This window comes from Podarcis vaucheri (genome assembly GCF_965113315.1).
Source record: "Podarcis vaucheri genome assembly, chromosome: 17".
In the NCBI taxonomy this organism is placed as follows: Eukaryota; Metazoa; Chordata; class Lepidosauria; order Squamata; family Lacertidae; genus Podarcis; species Podarcis vaucheri.
This window is the reverse complement of record NC_138755.1, coordinates 36732459-36758714: the sequence shown is the minus strand read 5'-3', so window position 1 is coordinate 36758714 and position 26256 is coordinate 36732459. Positions and strand designations below refer to the sequence as shown.

The window sequence follows — 26256 nt, the reverse complement described above, 5'->3', positions numbered from 1 at the left end:
GAAGCAAACAGACAAAAGGACATTGCCCTTCGGGAAAGAACCCCACCAATGTTATTTTGCTGAGCCTCAGCCCCATTCACCCGCAGGATTCACACAGCGACAAGGATTTTTGTTTAAAAAAAAACGAACACGCGTCAACATCTGGGCGAGGCCAGCCGTCTGCGCGCTTTGGACGTGGCCTCGGATGGGCACCAGGGGGCGCTGCCGAACAAGCCGCTCTCCGCCGGACGCCGCCCGGGCCAAGGGTTACGGGGCGGGGAAGGAGCCGCTTTGCCCGGAGTCGCCTTTGCAACGCGGCGCATGAGAGCGGCGGCCCTGCAGAGACTCATGAAGGTCTTCGTGACGCGGAGGATCCCCCCGGAGGGGCTGGCGGCCTTGAGCCGGGCCGGAGAGTAAGTGGGCTGGCGGGGAGACGGGCTGGGGGGTGCAAGGGAGAATAACACGCCCCCCCTTCTCCTCTTGGGAAGGTCGCCCGGCTGGCCCCGGACTCTTACACGCACGTGGGAACCCTTCTCTTGCGTGTGCACCTTTGGGAAATCGTGTGTGTGTGTGTTTGACGCTTTTTGCTTGCTGCTGTCGCTTTTTTGTATTGTTAAGGACGACCTTTGTCACGTTGTGCCTATGTATCCCCCCCCCCCCATATTGTAAGCCGCCTCGAGCGTGGTTTGAGCTGTGGAAAGGCGGCCTGCAGAAATAAAATGGTGGGTGGGCGGCTTGCAAAGCAGAGCAGGCCTGTCTGTAGCATTAGAGCGGGGATAAGAAACTTGCAGTCCTTCAGAGGTTGCATGCGTCCCAGGCAGCATGCCCAATACATAGCTGTCAACTTGCAGATTTGAAAATAAGGGACCAGCAGCCTCAAAAATAAGGGATCAGCAGCCAGAATAAGGGATTTTGGCTTAGTTTATACAGAAATCCGGCACTGATGGAGCCATGCTGTACGCCGGCTCCCTCGGCCAATAAAGCGACATGAGCACTGCAACCCCAGAATCGGCCGCGACTGGACCTAATGGTCAGGGGTCCCTTTACCTTTTTTCCTCAGCATGAGTGGTATAATTTAATATCTTCATTCGTCCCCTGTTACGATACACAACACTCCTGCAATAGAACAGCTTCCAGGTTAACCAACTGGTGCCCAATCTTACTAAAGTTTGTCCTGGCCAATTAAAACTGAAGATCGAAAGTGGCGAAAGCTATGCAGCCTCTAGCGCAGCGGTTCTCAACCTGTGGGTCCCCAGATGTTGTTGGACTACAACGCCCATCATCCCTGAGCTCTGGCCTTGCTAGCTAGGAGTTATGGGAGTTGTAGTTCAACAACATCTGAGGACCCACAGGTTGAGAGAGGCTGCTCCTGCGCCTTGTGTCGACTTGTGATCTGCTCTGTGTGATTCTGCCTTTCCTGCTTCCTCTGATGCTGCAGTGTCCAGCAATGGGATTCAGATGAACCAATCCCACAGTCGGAGTTGCTGGCGGGGGTGGCTGGCAAGGACGGGCTCCTGTGCCTCTTGTCCGACCGGATTGACAAGGAAGTCCTGGATGCTGCAGGTGAGGCCTCGGGCGGGAGCTCAACGGAATGGTGTCAGAGTGGGCTGTAGAAACATTAACACGGCCAGTGACTTGCCAATCCATGTGACAACCTGGGCAGGGAAAGTTAGTGGCTGCTCCCCAGATACTGGTGCGAATGCAGACCAAAGCCCTGCATCTGTATAAAGCTGAAGTTGGTGCCTAATTCTTTTCAAGGGAACTGGAATAAACTCATGGGACTGGCATCAACCCCAGCCTCATTCTTCTTCTTATCTCCTTTTGGTGAAAGTTTGCATTCAGCTCCTCAGGATTATCTGGCCAAACAGTCTGTATCTGGGGGGGAAAGTTCCATGAGCCAAATGTGCTGTTAAATCCCATTTTTATACTGTGTTTGTATCTGGGGGTTTTTGTTACTCCACTGATAAATCTGGGTGTGTGGATAATCCTCAATGCAATACAGTGGTACCTCAGTTCTCAAACTTAATCCATTCCAGAACCAAAGCGTTCCAAAACCAAGGCGCACTTTCCCACAGAAAGTAATGCAAAATGGATTAATCCGTTCCAGACTTTTAAAAACAACCCTAAAACAGCAATTTAACATGAATTTTACGATCTAACGAGACTGTCGATCCATAAAATGAAAGCAATAAGAATATGTACTGCAGTCACACAGTCAGTGAATCAGTAGCTGAACTGGGTTCCATGCAGTCACAAAAACAGAAAAGAGCCACAAAAACGCAAAATAGCAAAAACAGGCAGACCTCAGCGTAACACTCAAATCGGAAGCATAACACTCAAAATGGAGCACGTTGGGCTTCTGAAAAAAGTTCGCAAACCGGAACACTTACTTCTTGGTTTGCAGTGTGTGGGTTCCAAATTGTTTGAGTACCAAGGCTTTGAGAACCCAGGTACCACTGTATTTTGTTGATCAATTGCACAGATTAATGAATGAAAGCTCACAGCTTTTTAATGGCTCAAAAGCTAGGTTTCCATTCATAGCTGACATTCTTTTATTATGTTGTTTCTTTTCAAGCAGGACCTTGTGAAACTTTATCAAAAAATCGCCTTCTTCATTTCTCTGTGTTTATTAGTAACCAGACAAAAGCTTTGACAAGTCTGTTGCTGCCAACTTCTTTAGCTTTTAATGCTTTCTGAAGCTCATAGGAGCTTTGGTGTTTGAGGTGAGCACTTCACTGCTTTTCTCTGCCAACTAGTTGTTGGGAATCTCAGGTGAGATATCCACGCAGTGCAAGTTGCTCCCAGTACCTGTCACCACATGGAAGAAACTTAAGGTCCAAATAGCTTACGGTTGCAGAAGATAAGGCTCACTAAAACAGTTCTGAATGTAGATACAGACATATACAGATACATCCAAGCACAAAATATTTCCATTGCTCCAAATGAACTCCAGCAATTCAAGATGTAACACTGGACAAGTAACACCAACAGACTGACGACTCGCAGACTAATTGCAAACTAACAAACTGATGGGCATTAATCACAGATATAGTTGGGGCACTGGGCCGTTACCATAGCAATTGGCTTGACTGACCTTGCACCCATTATTAGCTCATCCTTGGGGTGATTTGTGCACATTAAATGAAATTAACCCCTTCTCATGCCTAATGACCTTTTGTTCTGAGCCCGTGGTCTTCATCTTTTTCAGGACCATCCCTGAAAGTAATCAGTACATTGTCCGTGGGATATGACCATCTTGCCATTGAGGAAATAAAAAAGCGGTAAGACTCACATCTTTTTAAAGGTGATTCTTAGAGGCAAACTACATCTTATCCTGACAGGGAGAAAAGAAAAGAGAGTTGTTGTGGAAGGGCTAATAATCACTCCAGCCCTATATAACCCACCTTTGCTCTTCCCCAGAGGCTTCTCTGTTGAAAATCGCCTCTTCCCAGAGCAGCTTTTCCCCAGGAAAATTACTGTGGTGCCTCGCAAGATGAAAAGAATCCGTTCTGTGATTCTCTTCGTCTAGCGGTTTTTTCGTCTTGCGAAGCAAGCCCATTGAAGGATTAGCGGATTAGCGCTATTAGCGGCTTTTATCGGCTTATCGGATCAGCTGATAAGCGGCTTAGTGGCTTAGAAAAAGGGGGGGAGGAAAAAAACCAGCAGGAACTCGCAAGACATTTTCGTCTTGCGAAGCAAGCCCATAGGAGATTCGTTTTGCGAAGCACCTCCAAAACGGAAAACTCTTTCGTCTAGCGAGTTTTCCGTCTTGCGAGGCATTCGTCTTGTGGGGCACCACTGTAGTGGCTGGGATTTAAATGCATGCCATTGCCCAACTGGCCTATGGACCAAACATTTGATGCTCAGGCTACCGCTGTGTTGAAGAAATGATGAGTACCACACAACTAGTCAGCAAGTGCCTTGTGGCCCAAAACACAGAAGATCTGACTGCTTCTTTTAAATCCTAGTGGGATCCGTGTGGGATACACGCCAGACATCCTGACAGATGCCACCGCTGAACTCACAGTAGCTTTGCTCCTAGCAACGTCCCGCAGGCTGCCAGAATCTGTGGAGGAAGTGAAGAAGTGAGTGTCCAAAGTGGTATTTATGGGACTTCCACGCCACACTGATTGGACTGCTTGGAGGGGGTGGCCGTGTCCTATTTTGTCTTTTAGCCTCATTCAGCATATTAAAAAAGGCAACTGTGGCTCACAGGAAAGTAGGAAGGTGCCATAATCAAAGTCAGATGGTTAGTCTGTCTAGTTGAGTGTTGTCTACTCTGAATGACGCTTTTTCAGGGTTTTAGGTGGGCTTCTTGGGCACCCTACCTGGAAATGCCACTTACCTTTTGCATTACTGTCCTAAGGAGGAGCTCCTTGTACACACACACACACACACACGATTTAAAAATCCATGCACATTGAAAACTAGTTTCCAGAAGGTGACAAAGTCCCCTGAACTTTGGGCCTCAAGCTATTTTGTCTTTGGCATCTGGTTTTATTTCCATTCAGCTATGCAAGCTGACACTTGCAGCAGAGTTCAGTTGCACTACAACTACAGTCTGAACCAGGTCCCCGAGGCTGAACTGTGAAGCGGAAAAACCCCAGTCCAAATCTTGCTTTTTGCCATGAACTCATCAGATAGCTGCATGCAACATCCTGAACTCTCCCCTTCACCCTGCAATATGAGGAGTAATAATAGTGACCTACATTGCAGGGTGGTTGTATGGATGAATGAGAGGGTGTTCATGAAGTGTTGCTTTCCTTTTAAGCATTCTTAAAGGGTATATAATAATCTTAGTTACAGTTGAATAAATCCTTTAGTTATATTGTGGTGACAGAGTGGTACAAATCCAGCAAGGCAGTGTTCCCCAAACTTGGGTCTCCAGCTGCTTTCAGACTACAGTTCCCATCATCCACTGGTCTTGCTAGCTAGGGACTATGGGAGTTGTAGTCTAAAAAAAGCTGGAGACCCAAGTTTGGGAAACACTGGATCAAGGTATCTAAGTGTACGCTGCTGAACCACTGATAGCTAGATGTGGGCTACTCAACTGGCAGTATTTAGCATCTATCCCTGGACATTATAAGACAGATGTTGGTTCCAGTGCCCATTTGATGTTTGTCTGTTATTTTCCGGAGTCCACCCAACTGATACGGGGATAGAGAGTAGAGAATGGGATTAGGCCTGAAATCATTGTGGGCCTTGCAAGATAAAAGGGTGGATCAAAGCTTTTAAAGCAGGATTTCTTCCTTTGTCTAAGATAACAGTGTCTGTGGGTTGCCATTGTCTACAGCTGCTCATTTCTGGAATTTTAGCTAAGAGCCTGTTTAGCCAATGCAGCTTTTTCTTGCCTTTACATTAATGCTTGTCTGCTAAGCTCTGGGGCTGTTCCCTAGCTAACGTCCCATTGTAATTTGGTGTCCTTTTCGCAGTGGTGGCTGGACCACATGGAAACCCCTCTGGATGTGTGGCTATGGACTTTCCAACAGCACCGTTGGGATTATAGGGCTAGGAAGAATAGGTAAGCTGAGTTCTACATTCATTTTCAGCCTGCCCTTCCACCATGGTCTCACAGCTGGTTTGACCATCATGTCTTTGCAAGGTAGGTCGGTCGAGAGAGAAACAAACATTACATGCGTGTCCAGGTCCAAACCTCAAGTCGCCACCCCGAAGGAGGTATCTGCTGCATCTGTGTGGAGACATTTAACTGCACAATCTCTGCAGAACTGAGCATCTGAGATTAGGCTCAGGTTATCAGTCCTAAAGCTTGTGCTGTTCACTTTATCGGAACGTGGACTTTCTACTATTGATTGTCTCTTTGAACAAATATCCATGAGCCCCAAAGGAGCCGTGCAGTGTTTGATGTTGTCTCTCTCACATACCCGACTTTTGAGATATATGGTGCCTTTAGTGCAGCCGTTGCCGTCGCCTTTTCAACATAGAGCTGCTGGTAGCCCGCCCATTCTTGTGCCCATCGGCAGGATAATTCGCTGGGAACAGCAAGAGCTTAAGTTCTGCTCATGGCTCGTCTGCCAATGGACCAACTGGGGAACTGGGGAAACTTGAGTTCAGAATAGTTGTGGCCTCTAACCTGGAAAGATTTCACTCAACACTCTGGTAATAGTGCAACCCTAGATGTGTTTACTGAGAAGGAAGTCCCATGTAGTCAGTGTAGCTTACTCTGAGGCATGGCTGGGACTGCAGCCATGGGGCAGTTTCCCAAATACAGTGGAACTTTGGTTTTCTAGTGTCTCATAAGCCAAACGATTTGGAAGCCGAACGCTGAAAACCCAGAAGTAATTGCTTCTGTTTTTGAATGCGCCTCGGCTTCAGCTGCATGTTTTTCCATTTTTTCAATGGATTTTGTCAACCGCCCATTGACCCTTGATTTTTGGTTTCGGAAGTCAGACAGCCTTCTGGAACGGATTACATTCGAAAACTGAAGTTTCACTTTACACAGTTTGTGTGTAACCATGTGGCAAAGTTATCCTGTTGCCAAATGGTAAGATTTTAACCATGGATCAGGTATGCAGATGTGGTAAAATGATTGTTTGTATCTACCCCGATTTACCAATTTTTCTCATCTGCTTCTCTGAGAATGCTCAAATGCTAAGTTTTGATTTGAGCGCTCAGTGTTAAAGAAAGCCTTTGATTATGTGAATTTTGCATGCACCTTTGAAGCGCTAACACCATTTTCAGAAGCCCCATTTCTCTGTCTTGAAGGATGAAGCATCCTAGCCTAAGTGAGTGATGTGATGTCCTCTGGTTCCTCATGTTTCTAGGGCAGGCTGTGGCACATCGTCTGAAGCCATTTGGAGTCAAGAAGTTTTTGTATGCAGGACGTCACCCCAAACCTGAAGCTGCTATGGAACTGAAAGCCGAGTTTGGTGAGAGTTCTGCCTTCGTATTAATGGAATTTCTCTATGTGTGTTCAATACTACCTCTCCCCCATTGATGCAGAGTAGAAAACTGAAGTTGAAGTCCTATCAGTGGCTACTGGGCACAATGGAGGCTATTCACGGCCTCCATAGGTCCAAGGCAGCATGTTTCTGAATACTTCTTGCTAGAAACAGAGAAAGTGCCCTTATGCACAGGTTCTGCTTCCAGGCTCCTCTCAGGCACCTGGTTCTCCACTGTGAGAACAGAACATTGGGACTAGATGGACCAGGGGCCTGATCCAGTATGGCTTTTTGTAAGTCACTTCAGTGAGGGGGAAAAAAATCTCTGAAATGAGAAGACTTTGTGTTACATAGTTTGAAAACAGGATTCACTCAATTCCTGCAAATGAGAACGAATGTTTAAGTTTGACAAAATTTTAAGATTTATTTGTTCCTCTTCCCAGTGACCATAGTTAAAAGTGAGGAGTATACATCCCTTTGTGAATCAGGGTTATGCACCCCACCCCCTAAGTCATTTGGTCATGCAAGCATTGCCAAAGCAGGGACCCAGCCATCACCAGTTAACCTTAGTCTCGCTTAGAGAACAGCAATTCCCTTCTGGAGACATGCTGTTTACAATGAGACGTACCAACTGCTGCACCACAAGTCAAGAGTCGATATGGAACAAACATGGTAGCCACATGTACCTTACACAGGCGTGTTTTGGAAGATCAGTCATCCATCCCTTCAGGCAAAACACAGCACAAACTGGATGGTTGTTAGGTTTTTGTTCAGAGCAATTCAGAGCCCACAGTGCCACGTAGTTCAATGAGTCAAACAGGATCCTTTTGAAAGAACAGAACACTTGGATATGCACACATCGCTGTACATCATCGTCCTCATGGTGGTGGGGAGAACGGTACACTCTGAAAACAGAAGTAGGGCAATTCCTCCCAGTTGACTTGGCTCATATGAATGCCGCAACAGGGTTCAAGGAGTGCCAAAAGCATAATTGTGCAGACTCAAGCATGCCTGAATCATCCCTGCTCTCCTTATTCAGAAGGACCCTTGCTGTTTTGGTCAATAGGAAAGGCTAGTGAAAGTAGGTAAACCTCTTAAACAGACCACAGTGAGTTTCCTCTTTCTTTCTTTTCTCCAGTGCCCCTTGCCAAGCTAGCGGAAGAGTCGGACTTTGTCATTGTGACATGTTCTCTGACACCCGACACTCAGGGGATGTGCAATCGGGACTTCTTTTGCAAGATGAAGAAGACGTCTGTGTTCATCAACACAAGCAGGTAAAACCAGATGTGGCCCAGAGTGGAGGCTGGGAATCGGGGGCACATCCCCCAAGGCAATGCCAAGCCCCAGTGCTACTGCATAGCATGACTGAAGTCACATGACAGTATGGAGGAGCGTGAGCCTAGATCTGCAACATGCCCTTGTCTATCGTGAGTTTTTTTAAAATGCACAAATCATTCCCCCTCCCCGTTTTAATTAAGGGCCTCCACCATGTCCAAATCTCTTCACTGTATGATAAATACATTGCAGTACAAGACGCCACATCTTTGCAGCTGTGCTTCCTTTATGAGACATTTGCCCTGGTTTTGTAAAGAAGCAGCACTTGTGGAAATAGGCTTTCCATATTCACTTAACTAGCTGGATCTCCCTTGAGGTCTATCACTATCCAGGCCTGCACCACTCAAAACTAATATTCTGCAGTCCTTCCCTTAGACAGGATGTTCATTGCTCCTGTGAGTGCTGTATATTGCTCAGTCTACCTAATAACTGGTTGCCTAGCTCCATACCTATTGCATTTCTAAAGCAGCAAACACCTGCCAAAATAGGAAACTTAGCATGTACAATATCAGCAGGTTGTATTCTGCATAGTGCTAAGGTCCCATCAGTTCAAGCATTTCTGTTTGCTTGACATAACAATCTCTCCCCCACCACCAAGAAGCTTGGGTGCAGTGGGAGGAGGGAAGTCTCACTGCAGTTAGCACGAATCCTTGTGCTGTCTTCCGTTAGTGCAATGCGTTGAATAGTAAATAAATGACCCTGGGAGTCATTTAATCCTTTAGCACTATTTCTGTGTCACTGCTGCTTGCACCGATTGGGGGAAGCTGCCTCCCCATACAATTTCCTAGAGTACCAGAGTGATGGGGGATGCAGCCCAGCAAAGCAGCACCCTTGCCACTTCAGGCAAGGCATAAATAGTGTGGTCGTATTAAGCTGTCAACAAAAGCCACAATATGTATTTCCCCCGTGAGAGTCTTGTTGAATTATTTACTGCAACGTGCAATACAGTGGTGCCTCGCAAGACGAAATTAATTCATTCCGTGAGCCTCTTCGTCTAGCGAAGCAAGCCCATTGAAGGATTAGCGGATTAGCGCTATTAGCGGCTATTAAAGGCTTAGCGGATTAGCAGCTAAAAGGCTATTAGCGGCTATTAAAGGCTTAGCGGATTAGCGGCTTAGCAGCTTAGAAAAAGGGGGGGGGCAGGAAAAAATCTGAACACTTGCAAGACGTTTTCGTCTTGCAAAGCAAGCCCATAGGGAAAGTCGTCTTGCGAAGCAGCTCAAAAACGGAAAACCCTTTCATCTAGCGGGTTTTCCGTCTTGCGAGGCATTCGTCTTGTGGGGCACCACTGTACAGGCTCAATAACACCTTCACACCCCACGTTTTCTCACTTTGCTCTGTTAGGGGCACTGTTGTCAATCAAAAGGACCTTTACGAAGCTTTAGTCAATGGCCACATCGCAGCAGCGGGCTTGGATGTTACAACCCCAGAACCTCTGCCTACTGATAATCCGCTTCTTTCCCTCAAGAACTGTGGTAAGCTGACTTAATTTCATAGAATCGTAGAGTTGGAGGGGACCCAAAGGGTCATCTAGCCCAACCCCCTGCAATGCAGGAATCTCCGCTAAAGACTTAATGTGCACATGGCCATTTCTGCACAGTCTCCTCCTGGGGAATTAACGGCTGCCTTTCAGAAGCAGACAGATGCTGCTCAAGTCTCACTTGCACTGAGCCGGCAAGGCTCAATAGCAAGCAGAGGGTTTTCCTCGTGGAAATGTGTCAAAAGAACATCTTTGCAACCATAAGGGCTAGAAACTTGTGGGTCGTTCTTTTCTAAATTGGGAGTTGTTCTTAAAAGAAATCTATGCCTGCTGCCACATCCTGTGGCATTTCTATACTCTCTCCCATGATGTTGCCCTAAGTATGTGCATGGGTAAAGCAAGAAATAAAATGCAGAGGGCACCATCTGAATTTTGCACTCTTGCCCCTTTCCGCAAGGCAGGTGTCTTTGAGCTGTAATTGGATTGGCATGCCCTGCAAAAGACAGATAATACCATCTTTAATCTAACAGAGGAGGGGCCCTGGAAATAGAATACAGAGGGAATGGGTTGGCCTGAGCAAGTGACTTTATTACTCAAAGATATAGTATCTGATAAAACGATATATTCAGGAACTAGTGATTACAAGTCGATAAAAATTATACTGGCTTGTTTCCTAAATTGCTCCCCCCCCCCCTGTGTCTTGAGCAGTAATTCTGCCTCATATTGGAAGCGCCACCTACGCCACAAGGAATGTCATGTCAGTGTTGGCTGCCAACAATCTTCTGGCTGGGCTGAAAGGAGAAAGCATGCCAAGCGAACTCAAGCTGTGAGAAGCAAGACTGGAAGAGCTTTGAAGGATTTTTTTTACTTTTTGCCCCAAATGGATATTAAATGGGACAAACTGTCTTTCAAATAAAGCATTAAAACAATGGCAGACTTTTGTGTATTATAGCAAAAGGTTCCAGTTCGCACCTATTTTTTAAAAGCAATACTCTATATCTTACACAAAGTAATTAAGATGCTGTGTACTGGTATGTTTTCTACAACTGTTCAATCAGAAGCAAACAGAAAGCAGCAGGCTGAAAATAATGGGCTTCTCCCCCTGCCCCCTCCTATAGTGGCCTCGACTGCTGGAAGTTACTTTGTCATAGGCTTCAGTGGGGGAGCTGTTACCATGACCTGTTTTAAAAGGACTTCCAGGCTTCCCCAACTGTAGCCAATCCACAAATTACTGGGAACTGATGGTTCCTCATCCTGCCTTATTGATATTTGATTAAATGTCCAGCTGTCACGGTAGTTTTTACACCGTGTTCAGCCCTCTGCCAACCCCAAGCAGCTTCTTTGGGCCCTGAGGCCTCGATGCAACTTGAGTTCCATCCAAATGACAACTTCCCCACTCTCAGAAGCAGAACTGGGCGTGTTCCTGTTGCTGCCAAAAGGTTGGCAGTGAAACCTAATCAATGTATTATTACAGTATAGATGCGTCTTACAGTTTTGATCATGCACAGGCCTAAAACAAGAGCAAGTTGTCAGACTTTAAGCTCTATCTTAGAGCATCTATATCTTAATTTTTTTAAAATTAATTATGGGGATGCCGTAGAGCAGGCATGGCCAAACTCGGCCCACCAGATGTTTTGGGAGTACAATTCCCATCATCCCTGACCACTGGTCCTGTTAGCTAGGGATGATGGGAGTTGTAGTCCCAAAACATGGAGGGCTGAGTTTGGGGATGCCTGCCGCAGACATAATTTTTTTAATTTTTTTTTTTAAATCACTGTAATTTACTTGAAATAGTAATATGGCCTACAGTTTCTGAGAATGGATTCCTTGTGGGGAAGCACACTTTTACAAAGTTGTCTTTAAACTGCCATATACAGTAATTCTTGTTGTTAGGTCTAAATGGGGTGGTACTCTCCCACACATTTTATCTCTCCTATCCACCCCTCAAACCATAATTCCACAGTCAAAATCAATCAAGTCGCTTGCATTGTGCTGCTTCAAGCCCACTATCTGCTTCTGCCTCCTGCTAGTACCCACACCAATTTCTGTGGCTCACCTCTTTCTCTCCCCCCCCCCCCGGAAAAAGCCTGTCCTCTGTGTAATAGCCTCTGCCACGTGCAGTTCCAAAGCATTCCCCCAAAATGGATGTGTATCTGTTTTCAACAGCCTGAACTTAAAAGGAGGGTGTGAGTACTCTCCTACTTGTTGAGGCTCTGGTAGCCTTAGGGCTAGGGAAGGCTGAAACCAAACTCGGAAGCTCTGCCCCCTACAAAGATGTGCAGAGAGTCATGGATGGTTTTCAGTGGTAAGACAATGGCACTCTGCACTTGGTGTAATGGCACGCGTTCCTAAAAAAAAAAAAAAAAAAGTACCATATGAGTCCTATTGTGAGGAAAACAGCAAAATTAAAAACTGTAGCCCTACCACATCAAAATGTTACTAGCCACCACTGACATTTAATATTAAAATGCATATTAAAGAAGGAAAAAAGTATTTGAAAATGGTACCATAAATTCAGACGAGCTTGACCAACAGCACCTGAAAAGGCAACTTGCACTGTCAAAGGACTTACAAGAATGCCTTTTGAAATAACAACAGTAGACAGATCATTTACGATGTAATGTTGAGTTTAACACATGAAATACAAATTGATTAGAAACACTACCAAGCATGACACAAACACACTTGACTTTTCAGTACAAGATCTTACAAAAAGAGAAACTATGAAACACCTAGATTTTGCTGTATTCAAAAGTATATACACACATACATATATCAGACAGTCTAAAAGTTACTTGCATTGGACTCAAGGTAAGCACCTTCATTACACAGTGTATGTTACTGCAAAACAACCAAAAATACATTCAGAACCCCTAAAACTATGTTATTCTATAACACACTCCAAAAGCACTTTGAGGTGCAAAGGTCATTTCTCTTCAAGATATGCAGTCTCACAATAAAGAGCTCTTAGTAACGTTGTTCACACACTCCATGTAGCAACCTATTTTACAGATAAATGCTTTCACATCATTTTTTAAAAAACCATTACAAAGGTTCCACTTCAGCTTTTTGAAACATGCTAGTTAGTTATGTGCTAGCTACAATTTCCTTCTTCCAACCCTTCTCCTACTCTTAGAACTAATGACACTAAGGATCGTATCCATATATAATACATGCAGTCCAATCCTAAGCATGTTTATTTGGGAGCAAATCCCAGAGAGTTCAATGGGGCTTACTCCCAAATGTGTGTTAAGACTGCATTCTCAGAACTACATTTGTGTCAGAGCTGGAGAATTTCAAAGCGCTTTTTTAGAAGTTGTTCAAGCCTCACAAACCCCCTGTGAGGTAGCTATGGTACAAGTATTAAAAAGAAGCCTTTTTTTTTTTGCGTGTGTGGCACAATCACACTGCAAATGTTCACCTCTTGTGTTCCATGGATTATTAAAAATCTGTATTGGCATCATGGAACTGAGGAAGACAGTTAAAGCAAAGTGCTGGGTAGATTGCTGCTTTGCCAGCGTAGGCAAGTAGTTTTGGAATGTTTATACAAATGGCTTGACTGACTAAACCTCTTGCCACACTTTAAACAGGCATAGGGCTTCTCGCCTGTATGCACACGGATGTGCTTCTTGCAGTCTGTTAAAGTTAGAAAAGTCTTGCAGCAGATTTTGCAGGCATACTTGCGGGCACCTTCTACTACCAAGACGTTATGTTCAGATAAGGCTTTCTTACATTTTGAAAGAACATCAGCAGACGCTCTGGTCAGCTGCGGTGGGCCAGGTTGGGAAGAATGCCCGTTTTCAAAAGATGAAGTGGCTCCGTTCATCATCAGCTGAGAATTCGAAGCATTGTCCGGAATCTGAGCGCTCCGAACAGAGGTCACTACAGGCATTTTGGGAGCTATGCGGCGATACCCAGGAAAGGTGGTGGCGCCGCCTCTCGAGTTCATGACTGCCCTCGATAAAGAATGCAACCCCAAGCCAGATCGCGGGAAGTCCATTCCAAACTGCTCTGCTGCCCGGTAGCCGGAAGTCTGTACGCAAGGAAGACCCATTACATCCTGCATAGGCCTGACAAAATGGGAGTCTGCACTCTCGTTGAACGGATTCTCTACATGAGAGACAGTGGCAGAGGAATGACCATTAGCAGGTCCAGATTCTTGGCTAATTAAATAAGATGCCTCACTATCCATTCTACAGTCACTGGTTGTATTTGGAATGTTGTCCTCATTATTCGGGCCAGCACCAAAACTGCTGGCTCTGCTCTTATTCAGAAAATTTGAAATACTGAAGGTAGATTTGTGTTCCAGGTTATTTGCTACTTCCATGATATGGATATCTCCCACCCTGTCGGTACTAGACTGTGGGTCAGAGAAGCTGCGGTCGCTACTCTCGGGGCTCAGTTCTATCTTTTCAGCACTTGGTCCTCCGCCTTCCACTTCAACAGACTCGCTTCCCTCTGCTTGGGAAGTCACATCACTCACTTCATCCTGGGGCTCTGGAGAACTCAAAGGCTCAGATTTCACCACTACCCTCATGTGTTCTTTTTCATTTAGTCCAACCTCGGGATTCTCACACTGAAAGTTATTTTTTTGGGAAGCTGTTTCCTGATCAAAGCTAGTTTCCACTTGAGTTGCCTGTGATGCCATAGACATTTGGGAAATATTTCCCCCACTGTTGTCCGACTGGCTTGGCACTTGTGCATCTTCTTGGGCACCAAAAGACTGGTCAAACATAATAGTATTATCTTCCTGGTTGTCAGTTACACCATCGGCTTTAGAATTGTCTACAATTTTCAGCGAGTCTGGGGAAAAGAATTCATCTCGTGAATGAACCACAGTCTGTGCGCTCTCTGGAGTAACATCTGACATGATAGAATCATCTATGGGAGCCCTAATGCGTTGTCTCGCTCTTTCTTCAGAAGTCTGCTTACGTTTATGGAGACGTCTGATCGGAAAAGCACTCCGTTGCTCTATGTTACTTCTGATTGATGAGCTCATAGAATTTGCCTGTTCTTCTGTGCTTTGGGTAGAAGTTAATGCAGAGCTCACTATGCTCAATCCCAGCTGCTGAAGCATGAAAGACCGTTGCATGCGTGCATTCTGCTCCTGCACTCTATCGTTTGGTGGAGACATTGGTAGTGTCCTTGTAGTAAGGTAGTGTTTGCAGGCTTTAACCACAGAGTTCAAATGGAGGTGAGAAGCTGCTAGCAACACATCCATAACATTGCTCTCTCCAAGCATGAGTGTGGAAGTGTACATCATATCAATGAGAGCAGCAAAAGCTTCAGCTGTCACTACTTCACTGTCCAACTGGATCATGTTCATGGTCTGATCTCCTTCTGCTACGGTGAAAAGAGCACGGAAGTGTGTGCTGCATGCTGCCAAGACTGAGCGATGTGCTTTGAAGTGCCGGTTCCCCACCACAATGACACAGTCACACAGCTGACCATGAAGCCGCTGGTAGTTCAACTGCTGAAAGATTTGCTCGAAGTGCCCTGGAAAATCCATGATCCTACAAAGAGAGAGAATATGATGTAAAAACAAGGACCAAACCTCTGGTTTTTAGCACACAAATGGGGCACAAAATATACTCTATTGGCCCAAATATAAGCCTGGCCCAAATATAAGCCGGCGGCCTTTCCCCTTCCTCATTCTCTCCCTTCCCAGCCTTGGGGGAGAGGACAGGGGACTACGCGCAGGGCGGGTGCCACTTTGCTGCACTCCTGGCTGCATTCTGTAAGGTTGCAAATATAAGCTGCACTTTAACTTTTCACGGTCGGAATTTGGGGGGAAAGTGTAGCTTATAGTCAGGCCAATAGAGTAGACGTTTGATAATTGAAGCTCCTGTACTAGGCCTGTTTTTAAAACTTATCACCACCATATTGAAATACACATGATTTCCTTAGTTTGTAGGAATGTGAATGCAACAGCTTTGGGCCTCAGACACACAATTGGATTCTGCTTGGAAATGGAAACCAAAGTTTAGACTGCAATACAAAAGAGCTGGGCAAGTCCAAGACATCAGTTTAGGAGCATGTGGCTTATTTAATGTTAGACTGCAATGACTGTGCTGGAGAGAACTATAAGATACCTATACAAAATACTCAGATGCAATTAGTGGAAAGAAATTACAGGGGGATACCAAGAAGGGGAGGAATGTTAACAGCTGAGCAAGCAGACAGATGAAACACCCACAAAAGAAATGTCTGAATTCCCAGCACACTCCATAGCTGCATATATAACAAGGCCATAGGACAACTAGCAGCTTGAGTTGCATGGGCTGCAACAGGTTACCTTATCCAGCACTCAGCAGACCCAACATAAGCCTGTCTTATGTCATGGTTTGCTGTACAATCTGGCCCTAGGGCTAGATTTGTCACTGCTCATTAATAATCATTTCTTCAACTCTGAAGAAATTCTGGGATTAGCCAAGAGAGAGAGAGTAATTGAGTGCAGTTTTGCAGTTTGCCAGTGGCAAGTAGAACTGGCTGCCCAGGAAACACAGCGCACAACAGGTTTGACTCTCTACTGCCCTTGTGGGCTTCTACTCCACAACACGTGCCGGAACCTGGACAATTCCTGTGGTCAGATGTCCCTTGTGCATGTCAGAGAGCATTGAAGACCAATTACTAAAGCCACTTGGGTAGTTGGGAACCCCCAGGGAGGAGAACCAAGGCCATGAAGATGGAAGCCCCCTTTCCAGCTGTTTCTAGAAAGAGGCTCTTATATCCTGATAAGAAAGGTAACAGCTTTAGTTATGGCATCTGAAGAATGTGAACCGTTCAAGATCTGCTTATACTCTCTGCTTGTTGCTTATACTTCATTGAGTCAAATAATTTCTTTTAGTTTGGAAATATTTTGAAGTATTTTTTAAAAAGAACAATTCATACACATAGCTGAAAACTGAAATTTTAAAGGGGTTTTCCCCGCCGCCTTCCCCTTTGAAAAAGTTTCCCCCTCCATCTACTTGGTTCCAAAATATGCCAGTTCTTAGCTTTAAAGGCTTTAGTGCTCAGCAAATTGCCATCAAGTCAGAGAACAACAACCGAATTCTCTTTTGATTGCCTTTTTTGAAACTGCCAGTTTGAAGTCTTTTTTTCAACTGGTAAAAATATTTTTGGTAAAATGGCCAATTTCCTTTATGCCAATCATTAAGTTTCATTTTTGTTCTTATTCAGAAAATATTCACCAGGCCATATTCATGAATAACTAATACTATATTTACCACTTCTGTCATTCAACCACTTCTGTCATTCAGTTAAATACATATGCACTAACGGAATCAAACAAATAAGTCTACTGTCTACTAACTATATATAATATATAAAGCAGTTACGTTGGATTTCAAAATCCAAATTGGGCAATATTTTTATTAGGCTGAACAAAATGTCAAAAGAAATCAAAACTGAATAAACCAATTATTTCCTCAGTTCAAAGTGGTAAGAATAATTAAAGAAATACTGTGACAAACTGAGGGATGCTCCTCCATTGGGTACTAGGAACTCAGTGACCATAATCTGGAATGACAAGTGGCTGCTTCCATGTACTCTGCTGGTTTCTGCAAGAAGGTCCATCTAATCCCATCTCCAATAGTGGCCAAGTCTCCAAGAACAACCTCTGGGTAATGCAACAGCTGTGCCAGCTGCAAGTATGACAAGATTTAATGCAGAATTGAAGACCCATTGTGTTTACTTTTTGACAAAAGGATTCTATCTTTAGGAATTGAAAGCTGATGCCCATAATAGTTAAAGGGATTCATGGATGTTATTCCATGACACAGCAAAGTATTCTTACAAAGTATCCATTTGCTATCTTAAGATACTGTTAACATTACACAGGTAACTTGCTAGAACTATGGTAGCCATTCCTGTTTTGTAAAAAATTGGTGCCTAATTAAGGTGGAGTGGACAGTTTGGTACAAAATTACTTATTTTTGATGAAAAGGGGTGGATGTGGCCTCTGGGCATCTGTTGGGTAGGGAATTTGGCCCTTTAATCTGTCTTGAATTCAACTCTCCTGCTTTAGGGAAAATAAAAAAATTCCTTCCAGTAGCACCTTAAAGACCAACTAAGTTAGTTCTTGGTATGAGCTTTCGTGTGCATGCACACTTCTTCAGATACAGTATCTGAAGAAGTGTGCATGCACACGAAAGCTCATACCAAGAACTAACTTAGTTGGTCTTTAAGGTACTACTGGAAGGAATTTTTTTTATTTTGACTATGGCAGACCAACACGGCTACCTATCTGTGCTTTAGGGGAAAACAGTAAGAGAACTAGTCTTGCTTAAGCATGTCCAGCTCTCAAAGGGGAATGCTTTGTGACTCTTACTAAGTTTAAGTGTGCTCCAAGCATTTCAATTTATAATTCAGAGTGCTAAAAAAACTAAGGAATTGTGAGCTAGTGACTCTTACTTGGCTATGTGCAACTGTCATATGCTGTAATTCACTTTTCCCCAACCTGGTGCCCTCTAGATATTTTTGTACTACAACCACATTAGCTAACCATCTGCTGTGCTAGCTGAGGCTACTGTGAGTTGTAATGCAAAACATATGGAGGGAACCTGGTTATATAAGTTCCAGAGATCAATTGTGCTCTTAGCGTGTAAAACATGCTTGTTTAAACTTAGTAAAAGTCACCCTTAAAAAGAACATTATAATGTTACAACAGCAAAACACAACCACATTTTACAGTTTGTTGTGGCTTCCAGCATCTAACTAACTTAGGGCCACATTTTCTAGGCTGATAAAAAAAGCTTAGAAAATAGCTTTTCCCTGCTCATTGTTTTGAAAGATAAACTACAGCTAAAGACACCAGGAACTGCACCATGGCTAAAACATGAATATTTGTTTTCTATACTTTCTAGTCTTTGAGGTCATTACTCAAGTTCCTATTTAATGATAAGAACAAGTCATTAAAATTTAGAATTTTCTTTGTAGGATATTTGTGCAGTTTTCTCAGAGTGTCCACACTATTACCAAGTTCTGCTCCAAAGGTTTATTATGCTTTCTTCCCTTTTTCTTCCTGCAAAGAAAGAATTAGTAGTAGCTGGGGAAGAGCCATGGCTCAATGGTAGAGTATATGTTTTGTATAAAGAATGTTCTAGGTTCGATCCCTAGCACATCTAGGTAGTGTCTGAAATACTCAGGAGTTGCTGCCAATCAGTATCTACAATCTTGAGCTAGATAAACCAATGGTCTGATTTAGGATAAGGCAGCTTCCTTTTCAAGTGACTTTTTATGTTGCAAATTGCAACTGACATTCAGAGATAAGAACTTAATTTCATAAAGAATTTCCAAGAAGTAGTATGTTTATGGACAACATGTCCAAGAAAAGAGGCAACACAGCAGAAATTATTCTGAAATAGTTTCAGTCCTAGATGAAAAGAGACCTTTACATCCAAAATACCCCCATGACAAAACTATTGAAGATTTATAGTTACCAACTGGTTCTTGGTACCTCGGCATAAGTCCACACCTGACAATCCCTGAAGTCTCATCTGGTGTCTTTCCACAATTGAAATAGATGCGTGGACAGTTCTAGAACAGAATGCAACTATGCCTGTCTTCTTGGATAATGGCAGTAGAACACAGGGCTCTTTTCAAAGGCAGCAGCGCCAATACTTATTTAGTCCATGCAAAGGAATCTGGGATGGCTCCTGTATCTTTTATTCAGCAGGGCAAACGAAAGTTAAGAGTAAAGTGCCGCTCTTTCCAAAGCACTGAACACACTGCAAGCTGATGTCAGCATTGGGTCCTGAGGCTTGTTTTCACAAGGACCACGCTGGCCTATTTATAGCCCCGCCATGCCCTTATGAACTGCAAGAGAAAGACGACATTACAAGACACCCGAGCCCACTTGAAATTAGGCCTGCCAACTCCCCTGCCCCAATTCAAGCTTTTTCTGCGAAGAGGGAGAAGTGTTCAAAGACGACTGTGTCCTGAACAGCCTTTACCAAAGGTGTCCTGGGTTTTGAAGACGCTTGAACTCGGTAGGAAAGAGAGAAACGTGCTAAGAGGAAGGCACACTTGGCTTCATCACTGTGATCAACCCCCACCTGGAAACCTATGGAAGGACGTGTGGATCCAGAATTGGCCTCCACTTACAGAATCATGTTCATGGAAGACAATCTGACTTGGCTACAAGTGATCGCCAAAGAAGACACTTGATTCCATGCATCTGTTGAGATCACGCCTTTCTAAATTAGCATTCGAGGCATGATTCTTTTAAAAACAAAACCCAAACACTAAACGTTTCACAGCCCCCTCCCTTCAAAGGGCAGAAGAGCGACACAATGGAGGCTCTCAAGTGCAGCCCCCCCCCCACCAAGCCCCCCCCAGTCAGTCAGGCCTATGCAAAACGGGCCGATGACAGAGAACAGGGGCAACCCCCCCCCCCGTCTAGGGCAGGAGGCGCCCCTCCCCACAGGCCACTCACCAGTCCATGCCCCGCCCTCGCCGGGAGGGAGGAGGGGGGAGGGGAGAGAGGGGGCGTGGCGGCAGGAACCTCGCGCTCCCTCTCCGTTGACAGCCCAGCCAACGTCTGTCACGGAATCACGCCGCCCCTCGGACCACCACGGAGCATGCGCACCTGCCCCGAAAGAGCCCGCCCCGCCCCCCCCCGCTCCTTTCCTCTGAAACAGGCCGCGCTGAGGGGATGGAAAGCAAGCCGTACCGGGCGCTCTCGGCCAACCGCCCTCAACGGGCTCCCTCAAGCGCGCGTGCTCGCGAAGGAACACCAACCAACCCCTCCCCCACCACACACCTCCCGCGACCCCGCGGGCCACCCAACCGCAGCACGCCTCGCCTCGCCCCACCCCCGCCGCGCGCCCCGCAGCCAATGGCGAGGCTGCGCGCCCGCCGCCGCCTGCCACGCCCCCTCCCTCGCGCGCTCCCCCCCCCACAGACCCTCGCATGTCGCGGCCCAATCACGGCGCAGCACGCGGGAGCGCGCGCGCCCAACGGCCGTTTCCCTCCTGCTCTCGCGGCCTCCCTCACCTGGGCGGGGAGAGGGGAGGGCGGCGTCGGCGGCGTCGACGGTCCCCTCCCGTCCCGAGCCCCCGTGTCTCCGGGAGGGAGGGGCGCCCGTTGTTCTCGGCTCTGGCGCTGCCCGCTCGTCCTTCCTTCCTTCCGCTCTTCAGAGGCGGGAGAGGGGCGGGCTCAGCCGTCCGCCGAGTCTCCGCCTTCGCCGAATGGCTGCGCTTTTTTCTTTCCCCCCGCCCCCCACCCTCAGCGGATTCCGGGCGGAAGTGACGTCGCTCCCTCAGACGGCAACCCAGAAGCCGTTGAACCGTCGCCAACGGCTAGCTGCTACCCATGCTTGGGCTTCGGCCAATGGGGTGGGCGTTCGGGCTGGTTGCGAAAACGGATTGGGAGCATGCGAGGAGAGGGGCGGGATTCCCTCAACAAACGGTTCGCTGATTGGACAGGACGCAGACACAACTTACTGAGAATTCAGTGCGAAGCGGAGAAAGATTTGGCTCTTGCGCATCCCCGTTTGACTCGCTTTATAATTTGGCGGCTTTTGCGCGTCCACAAACTACAAAATTAACACTATAAACAGCTAAAGATGTCAGCTGGGTATTCGTGCCTGTTATATTGAGTATATTCTAGGAATGGTATTAGTAATTGTATTACAATTTGGTATTGTTATAATGAGGCTATTGGATTGTAATTGAAAATTAATAAAAAAGTATCAAAAAATTGAGTATATTCTGCCACAACTTGGGTTATTTATCCCTGCCTTTTTAAACACGGTACACAAGCTAGCTTGCGAAGATAATATAATTAATAATAAAACTCAAACTATTTACAGCTTCTGTCAAGCAGCTGCATTCCAGATCAGTTGTAGCTTCTGTCTTCAAGAGTAGATCCTTGTAAAGCGCATTAATGTAAGCAATCCTGGAGATGACAGGAACAGAACTGGCTGAGATCAGGTCAAATTTCTCCAGGAAAGCGAGCTATTGACATGCAAGACCTGGGGTGGCAACTTCAATAAAATGCGGGGGGTGGGGCAGGTAAATCCCCGCCCTCCTGCATAATCGATCACATGTTGCGGTGCATGGACACCATTTGAATGGCATTGCCTATCGGCTGTGGGGGGCCCGTGCAAGATGGAGTTGGTAAATCCATTTGCACGTCTGAGTCCAAGAAATCTTCCAGACTCCAAACCTGTTGCTTAAAAGTGACTGCAGTTCCGTTCAGATCAGGCTCAATCCAGGATCACCAGTACTAAACCTGCAACTAACAGTGCTCCTGTCATGCCTAGATTAAATTTTAGCTTGCCCATCCATCCAAAAGACACTTTTTCAAGAACCTGTGCTTCCTCCTTGGGATGGGAAGCTGGGACTGAAAGAGAGAGCTGGGTGTCATCTGCTTATTTATGATACACTTGCAGCTGTTAAAAAACAAATAATTTTGTTTTCCCTGTGGAGGAATATATATGTTTTAAATTCCTTGGTAAATTATAACTGTTTTGCTTCAAGTGGTTTTTGGTCCTTCCCTTGGTCTGGCTTTAAAAGCAACTTATAAAATGGTCTTTATATAATCAGGACTAGAGATGTTTAAAAATCCACGCAGAAAGCTAAATGCTGCAACGCAACCTATAGAAATGATGCAGATTTATATATTTTTTACTTATTTTGCATAATTTGTTCTTCAGCTAGTTATGAGAAGCTGCAAGGGGTACCCCAAACAAGCCAGCTTTTGTATCCATAAGGCAGTCTGTTCTTTTTAAAAGCCAGTCTTCTCCAAAAGCAATGATGTCCTGGGAATCGAGCAAAGAAGACTGGACGGAAGATCTCAGAATCGAGTCCTGGATCCTCGAGAGGGGCTAAGGAACTACACGTGAGCGCGATCTCCTTTGGGAAGGGATCTGGAGTCAATCTCCTGCCAGTTCAGTGGCTCTTTCCCGTCTGCAGGTGGCGAGAGAGGCTTAAGTGAGCAGCACAGGCGGAAGAACCTCGAGTCAGATCACTCCTCCTCTTCCTGGACGCTGGAGGAAAATCAACCGGGAGACCCGGGAGTTCTTGCGTGTTTTGCCATGGCAGCCGAGGCCAGGTGGTGTTACCGGGGGGATCCCCAGGAGGAAGAGCGCGCTCCGCTCGGTAAGGCCGGGGAGAAGGAGGGAGAAGCCGAAGGCAATGCTCTTGTACCCTCTTCTGCTTCCCACTGCGCAATGATAACTTTTCCGCCTTCCTCTGCTCCACGTGGGAATGTGTACCCTGGCAGCGTGCAAGAGATCTGGCGTGCATTTGCTCGACTCTCGGCGCCCCTAGGGCAGCCGGCAGCTGAGCTTCCCTCCTGGGCAGGTGAAAATGGAGATAGAAAACCGATTGAAAGGATTAGGACCAAGAGTCGCGATCAAGGGTTGCGTTAGTGTGGTTTGGCGTTGCGGCATGACCTTCGATGTTGGACACAGTTAAAAATAAAATTAAGCCTCTTCAAGCCCTGTTCTTTCAATAGGTATAAGAATGCCAAATCTTGTGTTGTGTTGTCCTTTTATATAATATTATTTATTATATTATATTGATGCGGGCGGTGCTGTGGTCTAAACCATGGAGCCTCTTGGGCTTGCCAATCAGAAGGTTGTTGGTTCAAATCCGTGCGACGGTGTGAGCTCCCGTTGCTCTGTCCCAGCTCCTGCCAACATAGCAGTTCGAAAGCACACCAGTGCAAGTAGATAAATAGGTACTGCTGTGGCGGGAAGGTAAACAGCATTTCTGTGCGCTCTGGCTTCCGTCACGGTGTCCCGTTGTGCCAGAAGTGGTTCAGTCATGCTGGCCACATAACCTGGAAAGCTGTCTGGACAAACGCCGGCTCCCTCTGCCTGAAAAGCAAGTTGAGCGCACATCCCACAGTCGCCTTTGTGTGGATTTAACCATCCAGGAGTCCTTTACCTTTTTACCTCTTAGATTATTATTACTGTGTTTCTTCCCCACCCTTTCTCTTACTCTAGACTCATTGGTTTGTTCTCACCATTTGCTTACAGTTCAGTTTACAAATGGGAAGTTGAAGAGTTCAGAAAATATGAATTTTACCTTGTACAGAAACAAAGACACCAATAACCCCAAAAAGAAAAATAAACGAATGTTGGTAAGTGACATTCCCTTAATACAGGTTCTGTTTTATGTTTCTGTGGAACTGTATATGTGTTTGTTTGTTTTTATTATTAGTTTTATACATTCTATACATTCTGCTTTTCCTTTACTAAGCTTTCAGAGGTTTATGTAGGGCTCCGGTGGTTTTATCATGAGGCTTTCTTTGTAATAATCTCTTTGGCCCCTGGGAAAGGCCACAACCATAACATTTCTGTTATATTCCAGTGATAGGAAGTTGGGAATGCTGCCCAGGGTAAGATCTGAGATCCTGAAACGTGAATTCATAATACTTTTAAAAAGCCACAGCTGTGCTGATGTAGGCCACATCTTAAGATGTGTTAAAAGGAATTGATTCATGTACGCACACATATTGCCATTACTGTGCTATTTGTTTGAACATGGTGGTAATACATGAGCCTGCAAATCTTAATAGTTGTATAGAAAAGACCGTATCAGGAGGTACATTTTCTCCCACCATAACAAAGGGTCAGTGGGACAAGTTGCAATTTCCCAAAATCTCGTTTTTGACTGATTTTTCTAGCTCACCCATGTCAACGTTCCCTCATTGGGAAAATGCAGTTCTCAGGGCAATTTCTAGTATTGTCAGTGGATGTGATGGGACTTCCGCTTCCTTTTCTCTCTGCTGCAGAAAATCCTTCAAGGTTTTTGGAGCAGATTTTGAGAGTGTGGTGGGAGGAAGAAATGAATAAGAATAAAAATGTGCACCCCACCCCCAAGACCATTCCAACCTCCCAAAATTTCAACACCTCTTGCGATGGTTTGACCCCTTTCCATTTTAACTGTTCTACAAACACCCTCCATACCTTCTCAAAATCATTCCTCCTGCATCTTCCCCATCTTACCTTAATGGCACATGTTAATTTATCATTAATAGCGATATCCCACGCCTCTTTATACCATTCTTCCATTTTATATTCTGCTTGCCCCTTCCACTTCCTAGCTATCATAATTTGTGCAGCTGTCAATAAATTGGTGAGCAAGTCCTTCACAGGTTGAGAACCTTCCACCCCATTGTAAATGGATAATAATGCTACCTCTGGAGCGAGGCCTACAAAATCTAAAACCCACAGGAAAATAACAGAACCTGTGATTGTTTTTTGTGTGGAAGGTGGCTGCCTAAGAAAGGGCCCATGGCATCGGTGGTGCTACGTACTGGCAGTTCTCTTGCCAATGCCATTTTGGACAAAAATTTAAAGTTTTCTTTAAGCAAACTTATTTATTACGTTGACTAAGAGTCAGGGATTGGCAGCCTATGGGTACAACCTGGCTCAAGGAGAGAGAACAGCTGGCTCCGTATTGCTACCGCTTTACAGTGCCGGGGCAACAAAAGTTGTGTATCTTTCCAGCTAGTCGTCTTCTGAGTGGACTCAGTAAGCCTCTAGCTGGAAGGAAAGGTGAAACAGGAGAAAATCATGTGTTTGATTACTGTGCAACCACGTGTGTTATCGTTTATTTGGGACTTTGACAGTCTTGAGGTTAGCAAATCCCCATTCTGAGGTGAAAAAAATTGAAGCTTTCAGGAGTATTTAAGCCGGTGTGGAAATCCGCTTTCACCTAGAAAACCTGCACCCAGAACTCACTCTTTCTTTTCTTCCTTCCTGTTTAGAATGCGGAAACAGAAAGACTCTCTTATGTAGGAAATAACTTTAGCACAGGAGCTATGAAAAGCAGGACTCCATGCAGGTATAATTTGTGAAGCTGTCTAAAATGCATGAATATAGCAGTATGTTTGCTTTCTTTAGATTGTCAGTACAATGCTGGTTGTAAATGTTTTTGTAAGTTTGAATTGGTTCAAGATAGCAATCTTTGTTTCTTAACATTTAAATGGAGTGTTTTGAGTCACAAAGACAAATATGTGCTCTGTTTCATAAACTACAGACGCCATAGACTATAAAATCAGACAACTGTGCATGTCTTAGAGCATAATACCATAATGATGCTTATATTTATTCCATAGTTCCCAGCCCCTTGGTAAATTACCAATGGAAGTGACAAATGTAAAGAGCCTTGCAAGTTTAGGGGTCCACCAATTTAGATTATTATTCAATAGTGCCCTTTATTGCTTCTTGTGGGTTGGTTTGTTTATTGGCTAATTGCCTGTTTCATTATTCTGTTTGCAACATTTATATGCTGCCTTTCTGCTAATGCATTGATTGAAGGTGGTTCACAGTTCAAAATAATGGTTTTTAGTATAATGGTTGCAATACAAAAGGGAGCAGGGACAGGGAGGAAGATGAAAGTAAGTAAAGCTGAAGAACCAAATAATAATTTTAGCCAGCCTTTTGCCACAGAAACAGGTCCTAAGGAGGCTTACAGTACAGTGATTTCAAGTAAGAAATACTATTCTTACATAGACACAAAAACCTCTAAAATAATAAGTCTGGCTAACGGCTACAATTGCTGTAGAAAACAAAAGATGTCCTCCCAATGCAATGTGCTAGCTATT

The 26256-nt window shown here is 45.1% G+C and overlaps 3 protein-coding genes across 9 annotated transcripts in view; 2 read left to right on the top strand and 1 right to left on the bottom strand.

Moving 5' to 3' along the window:
• The first annotated feature begins 233 nt into the window (after positions 1-233).
• On the top strand, positions 234-10624 carry GRHPR (glyoxylate and hydroxypyruvate reductase). Its single transcript, XM_082205139.1, has 9 exons — positions 234-392; positions 1418-1542; positions 3188-3260; positions 3948-4064; positions 5412-5500; positions 6762-6866; positions 8017-8152; positions 9558-9688; positions 10402-10624. Exons 1-9 carry the CDS (start codon positions 301-303, stop codon positions 10521-10523), a joined length of 990 nt encoding a protein of 329 aa, XP_082061265.1. The 5' UTR covers positions 234-300; the 3' UTR covers positions 10524-10624.
• On the bottom strand, positions 10620-20812 carry ZBTB5 (zinc finger and BTB domain containing 5). 7 transcript variants are annotated; one of them, XM_082204816.1, is made up of 4 exons: positions 19151-20011; positions 17156-17336; positions 13426-15206; positions 10620-12041 (listed from the first exon to the last, which is right to left on the bottom strand). In XM_082204816.1, coding segments are annotated over exons 2-4 (1896 nt in total). In that variant the 5' UTR covers positions 17269-17336; positions 19151-20011; the 3' UTR covers positions 10620-12039. The 7 variants fall into 7 exon arrangements, with proteins under 7 accessions (XP_082060942.1, XP_082060940.1, XP_082060938.1 ...); XM_082204814.1 differs by lacking the exons at positions 10620-12041; positions 17156-17336; positions 19151-20011 and adding an exon at positions 20689-20812 and having other exon boundaries at positions 12303-15206; XM_082204812.1 differs by lacking the exons at positions 10620-12041; positions 17156-17336; positions 19151-20011 and adding an exon at positions 20129-20445 and having other exon boundaries at positions 12303-15206.
• The window catches only part of POLR1E (RNA polymerase I subunit E), a 20209-nt gene continuing 14525 nt past the window's right edge, over positions 20573-26256 (top strand). The window contains 7 exon segments of the mRNA XM_082204919.1: positions 20573-20692; positions 20695-20803; positions 20805-20901; positions 20903-21029; positions 22611-22796; positions 23681-23784; positions 25417-25493. Of these exon segments, the coding sequence (XP_082061045.1) occupies positions 20605-20692; positions 20695-20803; positions 20805-20901; positions 20903-21029; positions 22611-22796; positions 23681-23784; positions 25417-25493 (788 nt within the window). The 5' untranslated portion in view covers positions 20573-20604.

Bases quoted from the DNA above. Each gene is read 5' to 3' on its own strand.
- ZBTB5 (XM_082204810.1), bottom strand. From the start codon at position 17,268: ATGGACCTTCTTGCAGAAACCAGCAGAGTACATGGAAGCAGCCACTTG. The intron at 15,207-17,155 runs GTATTTCTTTAA...CTCTCTTTGTAG, and splicing joins GCATCCCTCAGTTTGTCACA to GATCATGGATTTTCCAGGGC.
- GRHPR (XM_082205139.1), top strand. From the start codon at position 301: ATGAGAGCGGCGGCCCTGCAGAGACTCATGAAGGTCTTCGTGACGCGG. The intron at 4,065-5,411 runs GTGAGTGTCCAA...TCCTTTTCGCAG, and splicing joins TCTGTGGAGGAAGTGAAGAA to TGGTGGCTGGACCACATGGA. The intron at 5,501-6,761 runs GTAAGCTGAGTT...TCATGTTTCTAG, and splicing joins TATAGGGCTAGGAAGAATAG to GGCAGGCTGTGGCACATCGT.